Below are 23031 nucleotides of genomic sequence, written 5' to 3'. Positions count from 1 at the left end.
CTGTATCAAAGGAGGTAGATATGTTACCACTGCATATTATGTATATGTACATAATACACACGTGTATAAAATATGACTAAGCTCATTTATTTCAAAACCATTTTCCAGCTCTTCTTAAAAGGTCTAAATTTTAGTCAGTCTCACTTTATGTTCACTTTAAATGAGACTCTCACTGACATAGTAACAACAGAAACAATGTGCAAATGATGTGTTAATTAATATGTAATTAATATGTGTAAATTAATATGATTCATATATTGATAATGTAAATAGTTTATTGTTAGAATGTATCTAATTATAATATAATGTTAGTATTACCTAATTATAATTGTCATATATAATGTTATGTAATATTACAATGTTATAATACTATTTAATATACTGATCTCTTACACTAAGTGAACTTTGGTACTAAAAGCACCTTTTTTTTCTTTCCTTCCTCTCCCAGTGATCTGGACCAACAGTACATCAACTATGTATTCAGGTAAAATGAATAAGTCTTTGATACACCATAGGTGGCTTTATGTGGTATGTGTTTTTATTTTCAACCATGGCTTGTTTAGGAAGCACATAGCTACCACTGCTTAAATGTATGTATTTAGTAGGACATTCACTGGAAGAAAGTGCTAAACTGAATGGTTTAGCAGCTGAATGTTTTTGGCTCAGGTTGTAGGTGCACATGCCAATATACACCTGGGGAGGTAACAAGGTGTTAATTATGAATTTTTTAATCGTCATGTGCACAAATAATCTATCGTTTCCAGTAATAATATTTACAGAGCAACTCCCTGGCAATATCCTGCTTCAAAAAACTAAACTTGAACAAAATTGCCAGAAGGAGAGGTAGTGATTACAAAAGTATGACGTGCAAAGAACATGAGCATAAGTGATTGTTCAGAGTGCTGTTGGTAGGATTGAGTAATTCAGACTTTCAGTTGTTTTTCTGATTTGGAGATATAAAAGTGGCTTGTTATTTTGTAGTTAGCGAAAGAGCCTGAGTCACTGACCAGACTTCCCTGTGGGTTTTTATATACAAAAAAGAGTCAGTCTTTCCTCAAAGAGCCATATAAGCCAAAGCATTTGGTGTGCATTGGCTTCTGCTAGATTTTTGTGAGGCTTTTATTAGAGTCTCCTCCATCCATAATCACATATTGTATATGTTGACTTATTTTCTTGGAATGGTAGCTAAAGTTGTGTGTGGGAATACTGTAGAGTACTGATACTAAGTTCTAAGAGAGGATAGTCAAAAAGAATGAAAGAGAACAGACGTTAGGAGTAAGCATAACAAAGGTGAATTTGTGTTTGCCATTTGATTGGATGGATGTATGCTCTTGTTTATCACGTTAAAGATGCTTGATAGGAGCACAGCAGGGACACCAATCTAGGACAGTTACTTCACTTCAGTTCCCATTTATCTTGTGAGCATCAACATGATAATAATGTGTATCTCCTTTTATCTTAGTTCAGTCAAATCTTGTATTTCCATAAATAAGTCATGCAGGTCTCTGATTTTGCATTTGTATGATTCCAGTGTCTATTCAGCAGGGTCCCATGCATTGACAGTATCCGAATACCAGTTTGCTTGAAGTAGGCTCTTGTTTAAGTCAGTTGTTTTCCATCTACTATGAAGTGGGAACAAATAAATATTATTCAAAAAAGGTAGTTGCATTTGTTGAAACTGTTTTGAGGAATTAGTCATAGAACTTGCAAAAATGTTGCTGTGTGCTAAAATAACTCATGAAGTTTTGAATGAGCTGTAGCTATTTGTTTCATGTTGAATCATGAAATAAGCAGTAAAATCAGTTGGTTTTTCATTTGGCATGTGCCTGCCGATGGCTCTCAGTGGTCATTTTAGTTTGAAAAAGGGCCCGAACCTTTAAATTCAGATTTCTCACTAAAGGTCTTAATTTTGCAGCTTTGATAGAAAAGTTAGGGTTGGGTTCCTGCTCTATTAGTTGATAATAGCCCTTGCCTGTGAAGTTGTGTCCAGCAGAGAGCAGGAGTTCCACATTACATGGCAAGTGTAGCTATTGATTTAGAGGCTTTTGAAAGAGAGAAATTTCTCATTAAGGAGTTGTGAGGCTCAGGGCTATGTATTTTAAAAACAAAAAACCAATAGTGGAATTGTGCAGATTGGAAGATGGCTATTTTTAGCATCTGCTTAGAAGCAAAAATGTGTAATCAAAGCTTGCAGAGATTTTCATCATTAAGGGGCTTGAAGGTCAGTGTAGCTTCTAAGATGATGGTGCAAAGCAGTAGCTGGAAAACAGATGGCTTAGAGGAGCTAGAAGGCAGGATATTTATTTGTTTGGCTTGGGTCAGTGTATCTCTGTATGTATATGTATTTATATATGTATTTACGTATGTATTTCTGTGTGTTAGAGGAGCTCATAGTCCATAGCATTTGGATCTCATCTTGTCTAGGGAAAACAAACAGTGCCATGGTCAATGGAATAAGTGACATCTGATTTCTGTTAGAGTTTTGTTTTGTAATAGCTGATGATGTTTGAGAGGGTGTGAAATTTGGCAGAAGTTGTCTCCTTGGTTGCAGCCTCCACGATGTGCCACTGCTGTGAAGGTCCTCCAGTGTCTAACGGGCCTGAAATCCTTCTGCTGCAGAAAGCACTGGCAGAGTTTGACCCTTTCTGAGACCTCTGGGCATGTGGTTAGCTTGAAAATACTGCTACTTCCCAAATTTGGATGAAGCTGGTCAGCGTGTTTGAGAGCTATGCAGAGCTATGAATGTATGTGTACACACAGCTTTATTGCAGATGGTTAATTTCTGTGGAAAGCAGTCAAAAGTATTTTTAAATCACACTGAATAGAGGGTATTTTACTGTGAACATTCTCTGAATGAGTGCTAACTCCTCATGGGCAGTTCTGGGCCAGAATTACTGTAAACATGTGCTTATCTGTTGGAGGATGCTCAGCACTAGATTTTGTGACTTAGCAGGCAGGTATACATGCTGCTTCCTCTACTCGGGGCTTTTCAAGGGCTGTTTTGGCCATGAGAGGATCCCAGTTCCACCTCCAGAACAGGACAGTTTAATGCGTACTGGTGGTCTTGTCTGTACAAGCATGATTTTATGATTTATGAAGGAACTTGAAAGTGTGGTATCAGTGCAACTTTCTCCCCTTGATACTGTTACCAATGGCCTTTCTAGCTCCTTATTTCTAAACTAGATCAGACAGCTGAAATGTACAGGGAAAAGAAAGAAGCCAGATAATGTTTAGAATTGTAGAATTATAGAAACAGTTAGATTAGAAAAGACCCTTAAGATCAAGTCTAACCAGTAACCCAGCACTGCCAAGTCCACCACTAAACTGTGTCCCTAAGCACCATATCTCCACGTCTCTTAAATACCTCCAGGGGTGGTGACTGAACCACTGCTCTGAGAAGCCTGTTCCCATGCTTGACAGTCCTTTTGGTGAACAAAATTTTTCCTAATAAAGAGGAGACTACAGGAAAATATATAGGTTTATTATAATAGCATCTGTTCAAAGCATTTCTGTTTGGTATGAAAGCACAGTTGTACTCTGTGTGTACAGACTGCCTGGCTAGAGCAGATTAAAAGTTCTGCCCCAAGCTACTGGATGTTAGAATGTACCAATATGTTAGATTAAAAAAATATATATTCAGATTAAAAAGAAACATTAACTGTATTGGCTCTATTGGAGCCAATGCAGCTGAAATTAGCTAAGTCTCTTAACATGTGCTGTCCCTACATGCCATATACTGTTCCTTGTTTTCACATCTGGAACAATTTGGGAGGGTAGAGCGTCATAAGCAAATGTACATGAACAGGAACTTTCCAGAACCAAACAGATCTGAAGAAATATTTGTTTATGTTGAAAGTGTGGCGTTCTTCTCACTTCATCACTTATAGCATGATTATTCAATGGCTTTTAAAAAGGAAGCCAAACCAGGAGCAAGTATAGTAGGGAAACCAGAGCTGTGCTATACAGGGAAGAGAGGGGTGATGATATTGCTTCTCAGTGCCCAACCCCATGCTGTTCATCTGCTTAAACACGTGGGACAGGGAGGTGAGGAAGAGGTCATATGTACTTCAAGAACCTCTCTATAATCCTCTGGTCTTATTCCTACCACCCTTTTTTTACTCCAGTATTGCATTTCCCTGTACTCCAACTTCTGCATTAGCATTCTGCTTCCTAGTGGGTTTTCCAGTAATCTTGCATTTTCTTTTATTCCTTTCCAGATCCCCACTTTTATCAAGGAGGAAACCAGGTTTCTTCCCCCTAGGTAGCTGGCAAGGTGTAGCATGAGGGGAAGGAGTAGTAATTTTACCTGGCATGTTGAGGGATACTTAATGTGGCTTAGAAATGGGTCACAACTCATCTTGGGCTTTTTCCTGTGCTAAGGCAGGTAGAGATATATTACTTCTTGTAGAAACCTAGAAGAAAATTTCAGGACAGGCTGAGAAAGTTGGGGCTGTTCAGCCTGGAGAAGAGAAAGCTGCGTGGAGACCTCATAGCAGCCTTCCAGTATCTGAAGGGGGCCCATAGGAATGCTGGGGATGGACTCTTCATTAGGGAGTGTAGTGGTAGGACAACGGGTAACAGACTCATACTTAAAAAGGGGAAGTTTAGATTGGATATAAGGAAGAAGTTCTTTACTGTGAGTGGTGAGGCAGTGGAATGGGTTGCTCAGGGAAGTTGTGAATGCTCCATCCCTGGCGGTGTTCAAGGCCAGGTTGGACAGAGCCTTGGGTGACATGGTTTAGTGTGAGTTGTCCCTACCCATGGCAGGGGGGTTGGAACTTGATGATCTTAAGGTCCTTTCCAACCCTAGCTATTCTGTGATTCTATGATTCTACATGCCCATATCTGTCAGTGTCTGATACTTGTTCAGAAAGGCATGGTGAGGAGAAAAGAAAAATGTATAGCAGGAGAGTTTCAAAGGGTGAATTAATGGCACTGACGAAGATGTGAGGTGAAGGCTGTGTTCTACGCAGCTAAACTCCATGTGGCTTCTGGAAATGCTTCTAATCTGTCACTTTTGTAAATTAAAAAGCTCCGGTAGATTTCCTGCAATAAGGAAGGGCAGCTTTGCAGGCATAAATTGCTGTTCTTGCTGACAAAACCTCTTTTTAGCCAGAAAGAAAACCACAGGTGACCCAGCCCTCAGCACTGAGTACAGGGGAAAAAACGGAGGAGCAGAGACATCCAACACAATATTGGTTTTGCTGCAGCCTGATGTCCAGGCTGTCCTGCTGGAAACCTCTAAATCCCTAACATGGTTTTACAACATCATCATGTCTTTTCTACTGATGTTCTGTTTGGAGCAGAGCTGGAGTACAACTTTAATGCTGTCTAACCTATTCCCTTTAACCTGCTCTATACTTCACAAAGAAGGTTTTGTTCTCATCCTGTGTTATTTTTGGATTGAAGTCTGGGATGTCTGGAAGGGTTATCAGTTCCTCTTGGCTAAAGAAGGAAGTTTCTCCCTGAGCATTTCCCAATCTCACTGTATTGTGTTGTGGGTATTTTTTGTTTAAAAACTAATAATGCAGAAAGCAAAAGTGGAGAAACACGTCTTAGTCATAACTCTCATCACTGTCGATACAGTTCCACTTGCCCTGCCAGTCTCCTTTTTCCTCTCTCTTTTTTTTTAATTCAGTCAAAAGTAATAGACCTTCGCTTCTTTTTCTCTCTTTACAAGGAAACTCAGGAATTGGAGCTGTTTGTTGTGAATCCTTGCACCGAGAAGATTTTGGGCAATTTTCTATAGATTCTGTCTTAGTGGTGTCACTATCTGGCTTAACAGCAGGTCTGTTGAAAAGGACTTGGGGGTCAATACTGAGGTCTGTATAGGGCAGTAGTATATGATCGTAGCAAATTAAGACAAACCATGTATTTAGCTATGTTAGAAGGAGTTTGGCAGTCAGATTGAAAGAAGTTATTACGAGCATTGCTGAAGCTGTAGCTGGAATACTCTATTCAGTTTTGGGCCTCCCAGTTAGAGAAAGATGGTGAGAAATCGAAAATCTTGCAGAGGGCTAGTGACATTGTTAGGGAGCGAGAACACATGTTGTGCTCCAAAGAGAGTTTGAAGGAGGTGGTCTTGTTGAGACTGGCAAAGTGGAGGCCAAGGTACAACCTAAGCACTGTCTGCACCTTCTTGAAGGGGAGTTACAATAATGACAGAACCAAACTTTTCTAAGAAGTATCAGATGGTATGGAACATGAATTGCATGAACCATAAATTGCAGCTTTGGTGGTTTAAAAATGGGACATCAGGAAAACTTCTTTGTTAGGAGAGTAGAGTGGCCCTGGGACAAGTTACCCAGAGAGATGTGGAACCTCCATGCTAGAGGTTTCTGAGACCTGTATTTTTGAGACAGAGCCACAGAGGATTTGGCTAAATACTGGTGGTAGTCCTTCCTCAGGTGAGAGATTGTATGGGGTGACTCCAGAGATTCCTTCCCAATCAATTTTTAATTTTATAACTGATACTTATGCCTCAGTTATTCTACTTACCTGGAATAAGTTTCACCATGAACAAATACACACAAACCTTATATTTATAGTGTTCAGGCCATGTCATAAATTCTGTAGTAGCCAATTAATTTTTATTTTATTTTATTCTATTTTTTTAGTGTGGTGCTGTTGGCCTCTGCATCCCATCCAGCAGGTAAAGTGCATAGAGTTGTTCCTTTTTAGGTTTCCGTATTGCATTTCCTTTCCCTGCATGTTCTTAGAGGCCAGACTCTAGAGCCCTGCAATTCAACAGGAATATGACCAATAATATGGTATCCTGTAGCAAGAGGAGAGGAGGGTATGTAACACTCTGTAATTTGCATATTTACTAATACGTTAGGTGCCATTTGCAAAGAAGCAGCACGGGACTGACAACAAAGAATGGGTTTGAGGTGGTGCATGAAACAAGGATTCCCTAGGTGAACATGTCCTTTTCAGAGCAGTGTCTCAGCAGTCCATAGAGTTTCCTTCTCTGCACTGCCCTCAGTGCTATGCAGAGATTTAACTTTGTTGTTTTCATAAGTTGTAACATCCTGAATGACCAAGCAGCCTTTTTTCCAACTGGATTTGCCTATCCCACATTGCCGTTTTAGTCATCATGCTTGTAGTAAGCGTGGGTAAGCCCTTCCGTAATCTTCATTTGCGAAGCCAAGCCATCACTTGAGCAGGATTTGAAGTAGTAAAAGATCAAAAGGGTAGCAATGGAGAAACTGAATATTTGATGGTGGCTAATATTCCTATCATACTGGTGTTTTAAGAGTTAAAAGGTTAAAGGTCATCATTTGTTGCTTTCACTAGACATTTGCTCAGTCAGAAAATCAAAGGAAGAAGCATTTAAGTAAAAGTTTGCCCTTTTGCTTGGTGGTGCATATTGTGCATGTAGGCATTCCCCCACCGGGGTAGACAGACACATTAAGCAAAAATGTCCTGCATTTCAAAAAAAGGAAAGATGAAGCTTCCTTCAAATCTGTAGAGCCTGAAGGCTGGAAAATTCCTGGGAACTGTTGCTACTAAGAGCAACCAGGGCCCAAGTTCCTGGAAATACAAGTACTCAACCATTCTACTTGGATCTGGGAGAACTTTTTTAAACCTCCCAACTAGCTCTGTGTGACAGAGTTCGAATGCGAGAGAGGGAAGCATCCAGTGTATGTCTCTGTTTCCTGACTATTATGAGCTCTGTAATAAGAGAAGTGGTTATGATGCATGTCTATTCTCTGGCAACTGTTGCTTAAGTAGGATCTTCTGTATATGAGCAAAGAATACTCTAATGTATCCCTTTCCCCTTTTTCAACCAAAGGCAGGAACTGGCTAGAATCAAGGTCAGAGAGAAATCATTAAACGCACTAGAAATGTGGAAAGTATCCTAAATGAAAAGCCAGCCAGCTGTAGAGGCTTAAAGGAATGTTAAACTAGTAATGCTCATGTAATTGCTGTTCCCCTGCTTGCAACAGTGAGTAATTATTCCCCCCTGTGTTCCACTGAGTACATTGCTTTGTCCCTCAGGTGATCTCTTCAGTGCCTTGGACTTCCCATTCCTGTACTTCTACAGGTTTCATAGCAGCTGCTGTGCCAGGTAAATTCTCTATAAGAGGACATGTGAATGTTTTCAAAATAAGAGATCCTATTGACTTCTAGCCTTGACTCTCAGTTAATTTCAGAGCATGCAAAACCTTAGTTACACTAGCTTCTGCTGGCATAAGCCAGTAAAACTGCAGAGAACATGTATCTGTGCGCAACTGTGGATATGCATTTGAAGGCCTGAGATCCAAATGTGCTGGAAGTATATGTGTTTATTGGAGTGAGTACATTCTGATCAAGGAAATTCCCAGTCATCAATGAAATAATTTTAACCTAAATGTAGCAATGCTTTGATACATAGCGTCTCTTAAATGCTTCTCAAGTGGGATTAGCCCTTGTAAAACTTGCTGTTTGCAGAGATTACAAAGTATTAGTCTTTAGCAGTATATGGGTGTACATGGATTTATTTGCCTGTACATCTTGTTATTTGGCAGAATGCTTTTTTGGGGTAAAAGGGAAAAGCTTTAACAAGTGTTCCTTTATTTTGAGTAGCAAAAGTTCACTGACCAATAGTGTAATTCTCACAGGACAATGTAAATATGATTCCTGTAGGTCTTAATTATAAAAACAAAAAAATGATTTCAGTCTTTTGCCAAATGGAAGTATTTTCTTTTTAGAAGGGAAAAATATTTTCATGCAAAGTCATGGCAAAAATATTTCCTGATTGTTAGGGATTTTCTTGCTTGTCTCTGGATTTTTCATTAGAAGTGGATATTAAAAATGATTGTTATTTCCCTATGTACATATTTACATATTTTTTTGTATGAAAGTGGCTTTTTTCAAGGGTAGACTGTCCACACTGCAAGTAATTTGCAGTTATGTATTAACAAATAAATAGTTCCATGGTAGGTTAGTGAAATGTATTTCCTCTTGAGGGAGGAACTGCAGGAACTGTCTAACTGCAGGCACTAATGGGCATCTGTCTAGCCCAGATGTTTTTCTTTTCAGTTCTTTAGAATTTTACCACTGTTGTAGCCTCCCACTTCTGTTTTCATTGCCCTGACTTCAGTACATGTATAGGAGATAGCACTGCACGCTACAGCAAGTGGAAAGGAATAGTTAGATGGAGAAACAAACACTTCTGTTTCTTTCTTACATCTTGTAATGTAGTGTTTTCATAGACATAAAGGATTTGGAGGAAAACTTACACAACATAAAGTAAGTTTAATTGATGTGCTAAATCTGCTACTTTTGCAGGATGTCTGAAGCAGTAGTAAGGTGCAAAGTGCTCCATTTATTCAATGAAATAAACTGTTGTTAATTGTGATATCAGTATTTGAGGTATTACAGTTAGCTGTTTCACTTTTTATTTTTTAATTACATGAAACAGCTTCACATCACTCTTGATTAAAAACCCTTCTCAGCAGGGCAGAAGATGTGGAATAAACTTAAGCCACCTACTGGACTTCCAAAAGTTTGAGCAGTGCTGCTTCATTAAATGCACAGATTTCTGAGTAGAATGCTCTATGGCTCAGTACTTCATCCTCTGCAACAAGGAGGGTTTGAGTTTGAGACTATCTTTTATCATCAAAGCAGCATTTGCTTCCTGAGCTTCAGGCACAGTGGGTAGTCCTTTGGGGTTTCACATTATGAGTTGGTGTAAGAAACCCTAGTACCTCTTACTCCAGGGCAGTTATCTTACCCTACTCTACTGACGTGGCTGAGATGCAACTCTGCCACAGGTACTGAGCAGGGAACAGCACTTGGCTGAGGTGCTGGAGCCCAGCATGGAACTTCTGACATGAGGAGCCACCATCTTCCACCCTTTCCTGCTGTTGCAGAGAGGGGACCAACTGCACTGAGTAACTATCCAGAACAGTGTAGCCTCTTCGAATACCAAGGCACTTTTTACCCCACCACTTGTATGCTGGTTGATCTGTCTCCTTTCTCATGCAGCTTCCCACAGTAATCCCATTCCTCTCAATCAGCTACACAGTATTTTGTGCTTTACATATCTGAAGTCCTTTTTTCTTCCCTGCTTGCTGGTTTACGCTTTTTCACTGGTTCACAACCAGTGGATTGTATATCACAAGTGAAATGAAATCCAGAACCAAATCTTGTAATCTCTATGAGGTCCAGTGAGATGTGGAACATTTTCCTTGAGAGTAGTCTTGCTTCAGGAACATTGGGGACTACTGTCCTATATGGCTTGAGAATCAAAATTCCCTTAATCGTCAGCAGAGAGCTTTGGGGTATTCTTTTCCCAGCACTACTGAGTCATCTGTCTATTTGTTATACAGTAGAGATGTATTTGACTTCCTAATTGGAGTTAGGCTTCATGAAGTTTAAACAGCTTGAAAGCTTCAGGCAGAAACTTTCCAGTGGTTATGTTTTTTTCAGTTCAAGGCTCTGTGGAGGTTGAAGTGAGTTAGTTGCCAAACATGTGTGGCTCCTGTTGAAATTAGCGTTGCCTTTATTCAGAACCATTTCAATGCCTGAAGTTAATATTTCACCTCATGTTTCCAATAATCTCTACTTTTCTGATTATGCAAGTGCATTAGAGACCAGCCATAAGAGCGTCAGACTTACTTTACTCTGACTCTAGTCACTGACTGAACAAAACCTGGTGTATACTAGACATCGTGTAAGCTCTTTGTCCACCAGCTTGCTTTCTCCAAATAGATTTAACACTGCAGTTCTGCATTAGGAAAACCAAGATGCCTGTTAAAGGTTGCTTAGTTGAAATTAAGAGACATTATTAACAAGCTTTCCCCATCCCTTGCAGTGGTCTGTTGGGATTCTTTCTGATGTTGCACACAGTGAAGCTAAAAAGCAGCACAACCTCAGGGCAATATGCAGCATGGAGTTTCCTTGCAAAGGTAAGAGAAAGACGGTCACAGGAACACAGTGGATCTGTGCTTCTCCCAGGAGAGCTGAGGAATTTCTGCATCAATCTCTGTTGCTATTCCTGTTTGACACTCCTAGTGCCTGTCTGTGCAACCTACAAGTAGACTTGAGGTAACAAACATAATAAGCCAGGATTGTTAGCTGAGATGAATTACTGTGCATGGACTGAGGTTTAATGGAACTGGGCTGGTTACTGCAGCTAAGGTTCTGGCCTACTGAATTGCAATAATACAAGTCTATACTTTCTAAAGGTGTTCTGGAGAATACTCCTTCTGAGAGTATGTGCGCCAGCATGTCTTCCCAGAGCCAAGAATTAAAACTAGTTCCCAGTAGTTCAGTACCAGAACTCTCATTGTTACCATTTCAGAGGAGAGTGGTGGATGTTATTTGTCTTGACACTAACAAGGCTTTTGACAGCATCTCTCACAGTGATCTTATATCCAAATTAGACTGTTATAATCAATTAGATGGGTAAAAAATGTGGTTGGATGATCAGGCTCAGAAGGTGGAGGTTAATGATTCCTACTCTAGTTGGAGGCTTGTGACAATTAGAGTAGCACAGGGATCTGTCCTCCAACCTGTCTTGTTTAACATCTTCATTGAAGAATCAGAGGTGGTAGAGCGTACTCACATTTGGAAGGGACACCAAACTGGGAGGACCAGTCAATAGTGCTGAAGGAGAGGGCTGCCTTTTAGAAGGACCTGGACAGGCTGGAGGAATGGACCAACAGAAACCTTGCCAAAATCAAAATGGACAGATGTGAAGGCCTGTACATGGGAAGGAAGAGTAATAGTACAGGGTAGGAAGAGCGCCTGGCAATAATACAGGCTGGGGATTGGATGGCTGAGAAACAGTTCTGCAGAAAAGACTGGGAATTTTGGTAGACAGCAAGCCAAACACGAGCCAGCAGTGTGCCCTGGCAGCTAAGAAGGCCAAAAGTATCCTGGGTTGTACTAAGTTTGCTTAATTGTACTGCATAGGCAGTACATAGGCAGTAAATGGAAGTAATCATGCCCCTCTACTCAGCACTTGTTACACCACATCTGGAGTAGGGAGCCTTGTTTTAGGCCCCTCAATAAAGGGGAAGAGATGAATAAACAAGCAAATTCATCAGAGGGCTGCCAAGAAAGTCAGGGGGCTGAAGCATTTGCCTTATGAGGAGTGGCTGCCAGACCAGGCTTGTTCGGTCTGGAAGAGAGACAGTTTTGGGAGCACCTAACAAACAACAGCCACCCAGTAGCTATGGAGAAATTACCAAGAAGACAGATCCAGGCTATTCACAGTGCTGTGTGGGAGGGGGTGTGTAAGATAACCAGCATAAGTTGTAACAAGAGAGGTTCAAACTGGGCGTAAAGAAAAGCTTCTTCACCCTGTTGACGAGTCAGGGAGGGCAGAGGTTGCCCAGGGAGGCTTCTGTCTTCAAAGGTTTTCAAGACCCAACTGGACAAAGCCCTCAGCCAACCAGGAATTATCCTGTGATCTGTGGATCTGTCTGTACTTAGGTTTCAGTTATTAATAGCTGATTTGTTAAATTATCAGTGTGAAGGCAGTCAGAAGAGCTTGTCAGACTCCTTTTGCCTGGTTAGATTTACTGCTTTTCTCTGGTTAAATTTTATCTTGTTTCACCACTCTCAGCTAGGTCATCTGAAAGCCACAACCTTCCTATGTAGCTCGTGATCATAGCTTTTTTACTGCAGTGAAGCTCTTACCTTACCAGGAAAAAAAAGAAAGTAGGATTGCATAATAATATGCTTGTTTAGAAACTGTAATCAAATGAATGTTTGGTTTTCCTGGGGATAACAAGAAGAGAATGGTGGGGCTTGTTTTGTACTTTGCAAGCTGTTCCACACTGTACAAGTCCCATAGATTTTCTCACCAGTTTGAATTTCTTCCAAGCATTCTGACTGTGCAGATTTTAGTTCCATAGCTTTCTTCTTGCTTCTTGGTAGCAAATCAACTGATCTAGAGCTTGCTTTTGCATTTATTTTGTTTTTCCTTTTTAGCATTCTGTGTTAGAGATGGGAATAGCTGACTCTGCTGGTAGGTGTTGTGCATGAGGAGAAATGGTTCTACACGTGGTATTCATGACCTGTCTGAAAAAAACGCTGGCAAAGATGTGTTGTGAAATGTATTTTAAGCGGATTTGGTCCTTCCCAGGTGAAGTGAGTCAGAGCCACAAAGTCTGGGCTGGATCAAAGCTTTCCCAGAGTTTGTAGATTTGTGCGGTTTTGGCCAACTCTAGACATAAGTTAGACAAAGTTTGTTCTAGCCACTGCTGTCAATGAAAGTATGTGCCTTCATAGCAACTAAAAATTTGTCCCTGAGCCACTGTGATAATTTAATCTGTTCTTCAGCCTTGAAAGTCTGTGTTTGTTAATGTGTGTGGTTTAATTATCTTGCTTGAGAAAGTTGTTTTTTTTTTAACAGGACAAATTAGGCCTTTTCCTGTTGTTGCTTCTAACCCAGTGGTCAAATTGTATGTCTTGTATTGAGTTCGAAGAGGGGAATAAGGACATGGGGTCTGTCTGTAGCACTTATTAGCAGAACTAGCAGTTTCCCTGATGTCTTTCACCAGTGTTTTAAGGCTTGCTATAAGAATGATTTTAGGGCTCAGTCACACCCATCTGAAACAGCATGAGGAGCACAGAGGAACTGCTGCTCCAAGTGCTGAAATGCAGCTGATTTGGGGTTAGAAGCCAGCAAGTTCTTGAGAAATTCTGAAACACTGTAGATCAGTTTTAGAAGAGGAATCAAAAGAGACTGCAGAGACACACACGGATAGGCAGAGAGCAGGAGCAGAACTGGAGCTTGCCTGCAAGGGTGTGGGGCTCAGCTACCAGCTCCTGCAAAATTGTCACAAGCTATCTTGTAACTGTAGGGAGCTATAAATCTTCGTATGGAGTAGTTGAGAAGAGTCCTATTTATTTGATCAGTAATGCTGCTTCCTGCAGGTGTTCAGAAGTGTTAAAACTACGTACTAATCCAGCTCAACATTGCCAGGGTATGAGGGCTGTCTCAGTCACATCTTAAATCAACATACGTGCAGAAAAGCAGTATTTAACTAGCACTTTAACAGTCTGTTTGAATCCAAGTCTGTGACTCCCTTTAAAAAAAAGGAAGGAAGTTAATGTGGATAAAGAATAAAGATAGAAAATATTTGAATATGGACTTGCAGAATGAGATCCAGTGGAAAAAGAAAAAAAACCCTCCGGTCACAACAATGGCTTTGCGTTCCCACATGAGCATTTTTCTTGGATTAAGTAGTGCCCTAGATCATTCTCTTAATATCTCAGACTGACTGGAGTTTTCACCAGCAGTTGGAAAGGAGCAGCATTTGAGGCCAGAATATGTTTATCTTGCAAATGAGCCAAGAAGGGAGAATGCTGTAGTCCTCAGACAGCAGTGCAGGCCTCTGGGGAGGTGCAGAGAATTAGAAAATCTGTTTCCCATTTGGATGCTTTGTACCTATGTGACTTATGAGCTGGGGCTGAGATTGTTGCCACCAGTTCATTTTTGTTAAGTGCCAATAGACCAATAAAGTAAGCATGAGATCTGATGGGGCCTGCTTTGCAGATTCAAGAAGACATTCTTTCTGAAGCCCACGTATTTGGCCTTCCTGCCCTCTAATTTTTCATTCACTTAAAAACTGGAGCTGGGCCGTAACTTGTTTTTATGATACTTTGGCTGTGGCAACTTAATCAATGTATGAGGTATTTAATTCTTCCCTGTAATGATTTCTGACAGCTTTCATGTCAAAGCTTTGCTTTGTGCAGAGACAGACAAAACACAGGTTTCATCTGTGTATACAGTCCTGTGTGATATGTATAGTGACAAATGCTCTCTGCACTTTTGCTGTGAAAGCAGATATTGTGTGTGGTAGTCATAACTGTATAACAAAAAATGCTTTTAAGAAGCCCAAGAAATATGGAATACTTTGTCATAGCACATATTTAATCCCCAGAAGAGCAAGGATTTGAAGCTGTGCTGAGATTTCTTGTTTTAATTTGAAAGCTACACTAGTATCATGGGTCATGTACCGGAAAGAAAAACTGGAGATGCTCATATATACAGATAGAAGCATCTGGTGAGAATGCTAATGAGTTCTAACAGTGCTGTCAGGGAATTTGTTTAGATTAAGGCTGCCAATCTGTATCTGGGGATGAATCTTGTTAAGGTCTCTAGAAGTTAAGCAGCAGAAATAATTTAAATCATGAATAGAAGGGAAAAATGGTATTTTATAACTTTTCTTCAGCAATGCACTAGTTACTTACAGATTAATATTCCTGTATCATGTTTAGTGTTATCTCAATAAACTTTGTAGTCAGGAATTCATCTTGTTTTCAGTACGAACCTGTTGAGATAGCTTGTTATGAACAGAAAGAACAAATAGGAAGGTCAGTGGGTATGGTATTCCCTCCTTCTTCCTCTCTTATCTGAAGAAATGAAGTTGGATAACTGAAACCAAGTTTCATTGAGTTTTACACTGTTTTTCTTATGGCTGGAAGAAAATTCAGGTTAATGTGATCAGGAACATGCAACTCTTATATATGACCATCCCGTGCACTTTTATGTAACCTACAGTGTATCCAAACACTGTTGAAGGCTCCTTGATACGTAAAAGCATCTCCTGACAGCTGCTTTATTCCTTTGTTTGTTAACTTCAGAAGAGTTTGTCCCAGGTCACTCTATATTTAATGATGGCTGCCAAATACTGTGAAAGTGATTTTGCACAAGCATGTGAAAGAGTATCTTATCCATGGGTCCCATGTACGTAACTGTAGCTACCTGCACTTGCACCTCAGCGGTTTTAGTCTTCTCCCAAAATATATAATGGCTATTCAGAATGCCTCCAGTAGTCTTTGATTTTGTATTTTGTGTCTGTGTATCTGCTTCTTTGGTCCCCATGGTGTTTTGAAGAGTATGGATAGACTAGATCCATCTTCATGTCAGCACAAAAAATGGATGATACCCTTCTTAAAGACTGGAAAAGTACTGATGGTTTTTATTAAAGCGGAAATTATCTTTTTCCTGCTTCTCATAAAATGGAGAGGCCACAACTACGAGTCTTCTGGGGCTCCTAGCCTGGTTGTACTCAACTGCATCTCTCTTCACAGATAGCAGTTCACATGAGAATTTTATCTGCTTTAGTTCCAGGGGCAAACCAAGCAAGAGAAATGTATGCTTTTACACACTTTTGCAGTCTTAAAGCTTCTGCTAAAGCATGTGCTCCCATTTGTATACCTCTTAATTCCTCTGTCACTGCTGCTTAGCATGTAAATACTACAAAATGTTTTAGTCCAGAATGTCTGCTTGTTAGTTCTGCTGAGGGTTATTTACTTGCAGAAATAAGTGCTACTCTAAAATGAGTCCTGCCATTGGTATCTTCTGAAGCAAATGGCTCTCCTTGTTCACCTCTGCCTCGATAGGAAAGGGTTCTGGCTTTTAAAAAATCTGTTTAAAATGTGTATGTCATAACCAGAAGAAGAATGTGTTTGGTTACCTGGCACTTGCTCACTCAGTTATATTCTAGACTGAAGTAGCGTCATCTTTGTATGCTGCTGTGCTGTGCTCAGGCAAAAGTGACAGTGAGATTCTTGGCTGAAAATCGCATTGCTTTCTTGGCTTGAACCTCATAAAGCTTTATGCAGAAATGTCATAAACTCCCACTGGAGTTCCATAAACACTGTGTTTTCATTCGGCAAAGATCCTGCACTGTGTGCAAGGCTGTCTCAAGACAGCTCATCCGACCTGGAAAAACTGCAGCTGCAAGCTCAACCCCTGGGGGAGAGGGAAAACTGTGTGCTAGACCTGGGTGGACTCTGCTGGTAGGTGCTCTCTGAGCACTACTGTGGTTTGAAGTGCATCTGAGAGGGAATTTCCATGACCCTAAAGCTTCCAATTATGCCAAGAAGGGGGGGTTCATAAGAGCAGAAGTGAGCGTCTTCCGTCTACACACCTTGTGTACTCTTATGCATGTGGATGTGCACACACATATGTGTAAAGATAATTAAAAATGGTTAAAAATCCTTATCAGTTTGGGGTTGGTCCTCCATTTAGTCTTGATTCCTGTGAGTCACCATGGGGACAATATATTGATAACTTGGAAAAGAAAATGTGTTTCTTAGGTCAGCTTGACAAGCAGATAAGGCAATCAGTGTGCTCTTAACTGTATCTTAAGGGTCTAGAAAAAAAACAGTTGCTGAAATCTTAAAAGTATAGGTATTTGGATAGTTTCCATGGAGACAGCTTGATAGTTACTTTGTAGTATCCAACACTAATTATACCATATAATTGTTGGGAAGACATCAGTCTCCATAACAACTACATTATGGGCAACATGACCACTGAGCTTAAGTGGCACAGGCTCCCAGAGGCATTAATGCAATTTAGGAAGCTGTCTTGTAAGAATAGCTGAGACTTGTTGGAAATTTTGAATCTCTAGGTAATGGAAAAAAATAATACATGCATTAAGAGGTATTGTATAGAGTTGCAGTTGTGTATCCATTGAAAATGGCAGCTACACAGCTTTTGAGCATGACATGGTCACACAAGTAAGTACATAAAGTTATGTGTCGTGACTTGGGGGTAGTGTCACAGCACAGTTTTCATCTGTGCTTGATACAGTAAATCCAGTCTCAGCAATGTCTAACTGTCTAGCAGGTATTGATAGATTGAACCCTAAGATGCTCTGAATTAGCTTGTTTCCTTTTTTCCATCATGACATCCATGTGATATACATCATGTACATTTGATATTGCCATTCTCTTGAACATAAAGCTAACTTTACTAACCTGGAGTATTGTCTTTAGAATTTTGAAGGTACTTTTTCACCCTTACCCTTGACAAACAGTCTCTATATACATGACAATACAAAAATGAGTTTAAAAATCTAACAAGACTGTCAAGTGTAACAGAATTTTGGATTGCAGAGGATGCAGGTTCATTGGTTCCTCTGCAAAATGAATTCCTAGTCTCCCATGTTTTTATTTGGTTTCATGGGGTTGCTTACATATGAAGGGGCTGGCAGGTGGATCTTAAGTGTGACAAAGAGAAGACAAAAGAATGAGAACTGTCTTGGAAATAGTTTGCAGGTGTACATGCCAAAATTATATGGAAGACCGTGCACTATATAACACACTGATGTAGAAGGTTTCAAAGCTAGCTAATGCTAGGCTTCCAAGAATGAGCAAAAATAGCCACATTCTTCTCCCATACTGGTTCCCTATTCCTCTCAGGTTTGGGATCACTAGCTGCCTTTTGATTCTTAAGAACCTCCATGGGTGAAATTTCTCCAGACTGCCTCACAAATCTTGAACTTCATCATTTACCTGTCTGATAGACGCTTGGTGTCACACTCCAGGTTGCTTTCTTTCTCATGTTAATGAACTGCTGATATCTGAAATGGGTCTCCCTGTCTTTCTTTTCCTTTCTCTCCCCAGCTCAGAACCAATCTTTACAAAATCTCAAGAGCTCTCATTTCTTAACCCCACTCTGTACACCAGTTCAAGGACTAGATTTGACTTTCAGCAAAAGTCAGCGAACAGCCATAGTGCTCTGGGGGAGGCAGACTGAGTGGTTAATGTCCTGTCCCTGAAATATGTGGTGCTGGGGGAAATCACATAGGCTTCCAACAACCTCACAAGATGACTGTGAGCGGTTTTTGTCCTATCCATGGCCAGCATGGAGAGGAAGAGGGCAGAGTCCAGCTTTTCTCTTCATGCATGTTTCTGTGGGTGATTGTCCTAAGGGCACAGAGGGGAATGAGTCTTCTTGCAGAGGGTTCCCCACTATATCTGAGGGAATGGGATGCCAAAGACTGTAGTCAGCTACAGTCACTCTGTCACTGTCTTCCAATGCAGGGGCCACTGAGGCCCACAGTGTGTAAGTAACCTCGTGACATTGCTCATAAAAGCCATCATTCAAAATGGATTAGTTGTGTTAATGCTTTAAAACACTTTTTGTCAAGTATCATGTTTTGTAAGATTTCTGATGGAATATTTTGACCTTTTGTAACAGTGAATGGTTAGACAGCCCTGGAAAGGCTTTTGTTTTTGAATGGAAAAATAAAACCTTAAAGAATACCAATTCTTCCTTGCAGTCCTTAGCATAATAATAATAATAATAGCATGTCAATTTCTTTCCATTACATCATTGCTAAAACAGCATAAACACACAAGAGAATGGCAATGCAAGGACTGTGTCTCTGTTATTATTGTCGGGTTGTATGGAAAGGGGTCAGCAGGCAGATTTAGTTATCTGGGCTGGGAATTGGTTGTTTATGAATTAGGTTTTCCCAAAGGAGTCGTGAGATGGGAAATACAATAGGAAATGGACTTCATACATGCACAGAAATACCAAAACTGTGTCACTGGGGAGAGATGTTGATGGAAACTTGCTATTTTTGTTAACAGATTTTTAAAAAATACTCGATTATGCATTCTGAAGTTTCCTATGCTATTTTGATACTAGTGATATCCTCCACAGAGCTCTGAGTTACTCATGACAGAATAATGTTTTAATCTGATAATGCTGACAGGGAACATAAGCACTTCAGGTGTTTCTATAGATTTTAACAATGGAAAAATGCATTTTTTACTCCTTTTCACTAAAATATTCCCCTTAAGCTAGGCATACTCATTGGTTCTCACAATGTCTTGAACCCTTTCGGCAACATTTGTGCTTTTCATGTATAACTAAAGCAGCATGTGTACGTAGGATTTATTCTCTTGTAGCAGTTATACTGGGTGCAAAAAGAGGTTTGAAGACATGCTCAAAAATCCACACAGTTCTTGACTGACAATGGCCTCAGTCTGCAGTGTTCAACCTGAGACCGCTGGGTAATCTTGCATGGAAAGAGCCATCACTGAGAATGTGTGCACTATCCTACTCAGCACCACACCTCTACAGCAAGGTACTCCAGATATGATCAGTCTTGGCACAATGGGCCAGTCCCCATCTGGGTCATTTGTGCCGCTTGTAGAGATGGCCTCAGAGTACACAGGTAGCTGGGTGTTCACCTACCTGATGTCTATGTGGAAAAGTTCACTATTGGCTTCTCAGGTTGCTGAGGGGATGGATATAGAATCACAGAATGGTTTGCATTGAAAAGGACCTTAAGCTCATCCAGTTCCAGTCCTCCTGCCATGGGCAGGGACACCTGGCATTAGACCAGGTTGCTCAAGGTCCCATCCAACCTGGCCTTGAACACTGCCAGGGATGGGACAGCCACAGCTTCCTTGAGCAGCCTCTTCCAGTGCTTAACCACTCTCACAGTAGAATCATATAATAGTTAGGGTTGGAAAGGACCTTAAGATCATCTAGTTCCAACCCCCCTGCCATGGGCAGGGACACCTCACACTAAACCATCTCACCCAAGGCTTCATCCAACCTGGCCTTGAAAGTAAGGAACTTCTTCCTGATATCCAGCCTAAAACTCCCCTGTTTAAGTTTAAATCCTTTACCCCTTGTCCTATCACTGCAGTCCCTGTTTCTGCTGTCAGTCTTCTGGTCTGCCTTGGGAAGGTATTGCAGGGCACAACTGAGCACCTAAGCACGGGTTTGGGACTGAGTGTCCAACTGACTTTCAAAAAGACATTCCGTTCTTGTAACACATGGAAACATATTGATGACATATCTGCCTTTGGTTCCATTTTTTGCCTTAGTTGCCTCACTGTTGATGTTCTCTTTCAGAAGTCATGTTTCCATGAGCTATGTTCTTTTGCCCTTTGAGAGAGAGCAAACTGACAGGAGATGAAAGTACCAGTGTGGTTAATTTGGGCTTTGGTAATAATTATGAAATGGTGCACATAAAGTAGCTAGCTGCTGAAGGAAGTTATCTGAGCCACTAAGTGGTCTATTCTTAAAAACATTGTCTTCCACTGCAGTGCCGATGTATTCTGCATCTAGGAAACTCAAGTCCATTTTCCTTGTGTTCATGGGCCCCTGCTGCCAGGAATTTTACACTTTGCCTGCAGGAACCAACTTTTTTATTCTCGTGGATGCCAGTGGAGCCACCACTGAGCCACTGTTGTGGGAGGTCATGGTCCACCTGTGAGGAGTTTGGAATTGCATCCTCTTCTGCCCTTAGTCAGAGGTCCTGATACTGCAAGGCAGTTATAGTAACAGTTCCTGCCTGATCTGGCTACTGGCCCACCCAATGGCATCTAGCACTTGGGAGAAAGATAGACATAAGCAGATGGCTGAGCTCCGTCCTTCCCAAGGAGCCAGCTCCTTTTGTGCCAGATCCGTGTAGCAAACTGTCAGTTTGGCCTGTTAAATTCACCACTGAAGTGTGACAATAAAAAGCAGGGTCATCTTATTAGTTATCTGTCTTCTCTGTCTCTTTACAGTAGCTTCTATTTCATGATCCCATAACGGTTAGATGAGCTTAAGAATAACTTGGAATGCCAGAAGGCTAACTCTTGCTGATCTTAACATAAGATGAAGTGTATTTTATTGCGGCATTTTACAGCAGCAGAGTCTTAGAACAGCTGGCTGCTCCCCAGAAGTGAAAAACTATACTTCTCAAGTCAGATAGAAAAAATAATTCTTTAACATTGTATGCCATATTACTGACCAGTAAAATGCAGGGCATCAAACAGAAGGTAACACTGAGACAATTGTCCAAGTGAAAGTAAAGAGAAGTGTGTATTTTTTACAGGGCCAGATCTGCTCAAAAGATTTTAGTCTGGGTCACTAGTAATTTCAGCAAAAGCAGGTCTTATCCTTCTAGGACAGATGTGCAAATATTAATAAGCTGCATGCCATGGGATGTAAGTTTTATATCAACTAAGGTCAAGATGAAAATCCCTCCTTTTCTCTGATGTGTGTATCAACTGCAGACATGTTGCATTAGAGGAGGATCATATATTCATCTGAATTCTCTGCCACCAACCAATACTTGATTAAACAAACCCTCAGTCCACTCCAGTTGGTGTCTGTGATCCTAATAGGTTGAACACTGTTGTTGTTGCTGTTGCAATATTTATTCCATTATACAAATACTTAATAATTCATAAAAGAAGAACAAGATGATGAATCACGTTGCCCTCTCAGCTTCTGAGCTCAGAAGTTTCAGGGGAGAGACTAAATGGCAGGAGCAGTTTAAGGTCTTTGCAGTTATAGGGCAGTATATAAGGAAAGGAGGTTCCTCGACAGTCTGCAACAACAGAGGAAAAGTACAGTTAAGCATTGTAATGCATGAAGCATTTACAGGAAGCAGGAGGCACTGAGTTTTAAGTTTGGTATAACTTGGAATTACAAATATATTTCAGCTTTTGGTGAAATATACATCATGATATAAGCATCAACAGTCGATCTTGTAACAGCGAGAGTGGACAAAGCCCTGCTTGGCAAAGGAAAAAAAAAATCAAAGGTACTTGGCTTAAAGTAGCCTTCTCATATCCCTTGTTAAATGACTTTTGTTGTCCTTGCTTGACAAAGCTTCAGCTGCATGGATGTTGCCTTTCATTTGCAGAACTGACTTGAACAGATGCTATTAATCTGCTGTATGTATGTACACACACCTGTCTGAATGATGATTGATAGTATTTCCATATCAGCAAAGCATGCCTCATGGAAAATGTACATGAATTGCGGAAGGTTTTCACTTTGTCTCCTTAATACAGAACCAGAACACTGAGAATAATAACAGTATCTGGATTACATTTTCAGTGGTCACATTTAAGAGAAATATTTGAATATGAACAGAGGTACTGTTAAAATTGAGCTCTGTACTATAACCACTCTACAGTTGATAGGCTGAAGACTGGTGGCGCTTCACCAGCTATCTCATTAGTCATAGGAAGGGGAAATGTGTTTTGGCCATTATCTCCAGTAGCAGAGGGCAAATGCTTCTTGTTTTGGCTTTCTCTTTGTTATGACAGAAAGTCTGATGTTTGTGTTTGAGTGAAGTTAGGGTGGAGTGGCTACTTGATGTTCAAAAAAGAAATACCTACCATAATTTTCAACCCAGTCTAGTATTTTACAAGAGGCAAAGAGTTTTTGTTTTCTTGAAAAGTCTCAGGATATCTTTTACTTTTTGTAGGAAAGCAAAATAAGTTATAATGTGCTCATAATAGCTCACTCCTATCTCATCATAGAATCAT

At 40.5% G+C, this 23031-nt stretch overlaps 1 protein-coding gene across 9 annotated transcripts in view; it reads left to right on the top strand.

The window, feature by feature from the left end:
• The window catches only part of TMEM241 (transmembrane protein 241), a 56439-nt gene that overhangs the window by 19500 nt on the left and 13908 nt on the right, over nt 1-23031 (top strand). For 6 of the 9 annotated variants that reach the window (XM_061360499.1, XM_061360501.1, XM_061360498.1 and 3 more), the window contains 4 exons: nt 449-484; nt 6618-6652; nt 8002-8071; nt 10802-10895. The exons of 2 other annotated variants lie outside the window; for them this stretch is intronic. In XM_061360499.1, the coding sequence (XP_061216483.1) occupies nt 449-484; nt 6618-6652; nt 8002-8071; nt 10802-10895 (235 nt within the window). Of the gene's footprint in view, nt 1-448; nt 485-6617; nt 6653-8001; nt 8072-10801; nt 10896-12927; nt 13407-23031 lie in introns of those variants that run through there. One more of the 9 variants, XM_061360500.1, reaches the window with a different exon arrangement.

This window comes from Neopsephotus bourkii, unplaced genomic scaffold (genome assembly GCF_033783945.1).
Source record: "Neopsephotus bourkii isolate Nb327-2 ecotype Australia unplaced genomic scaffold, CSIRO-AGI_Nbou_v1 NB_1027, whole genome shotgun sequence".
NCBI lineage: Eukaryota > Metazoa > Chordata > Aves > Psittaciformes > Psittacidae > Neopsephotus > Neopsephotus bourkii.
This window is presented reverse-complemented; position numbering and strand designations above follow the sequence as displayed.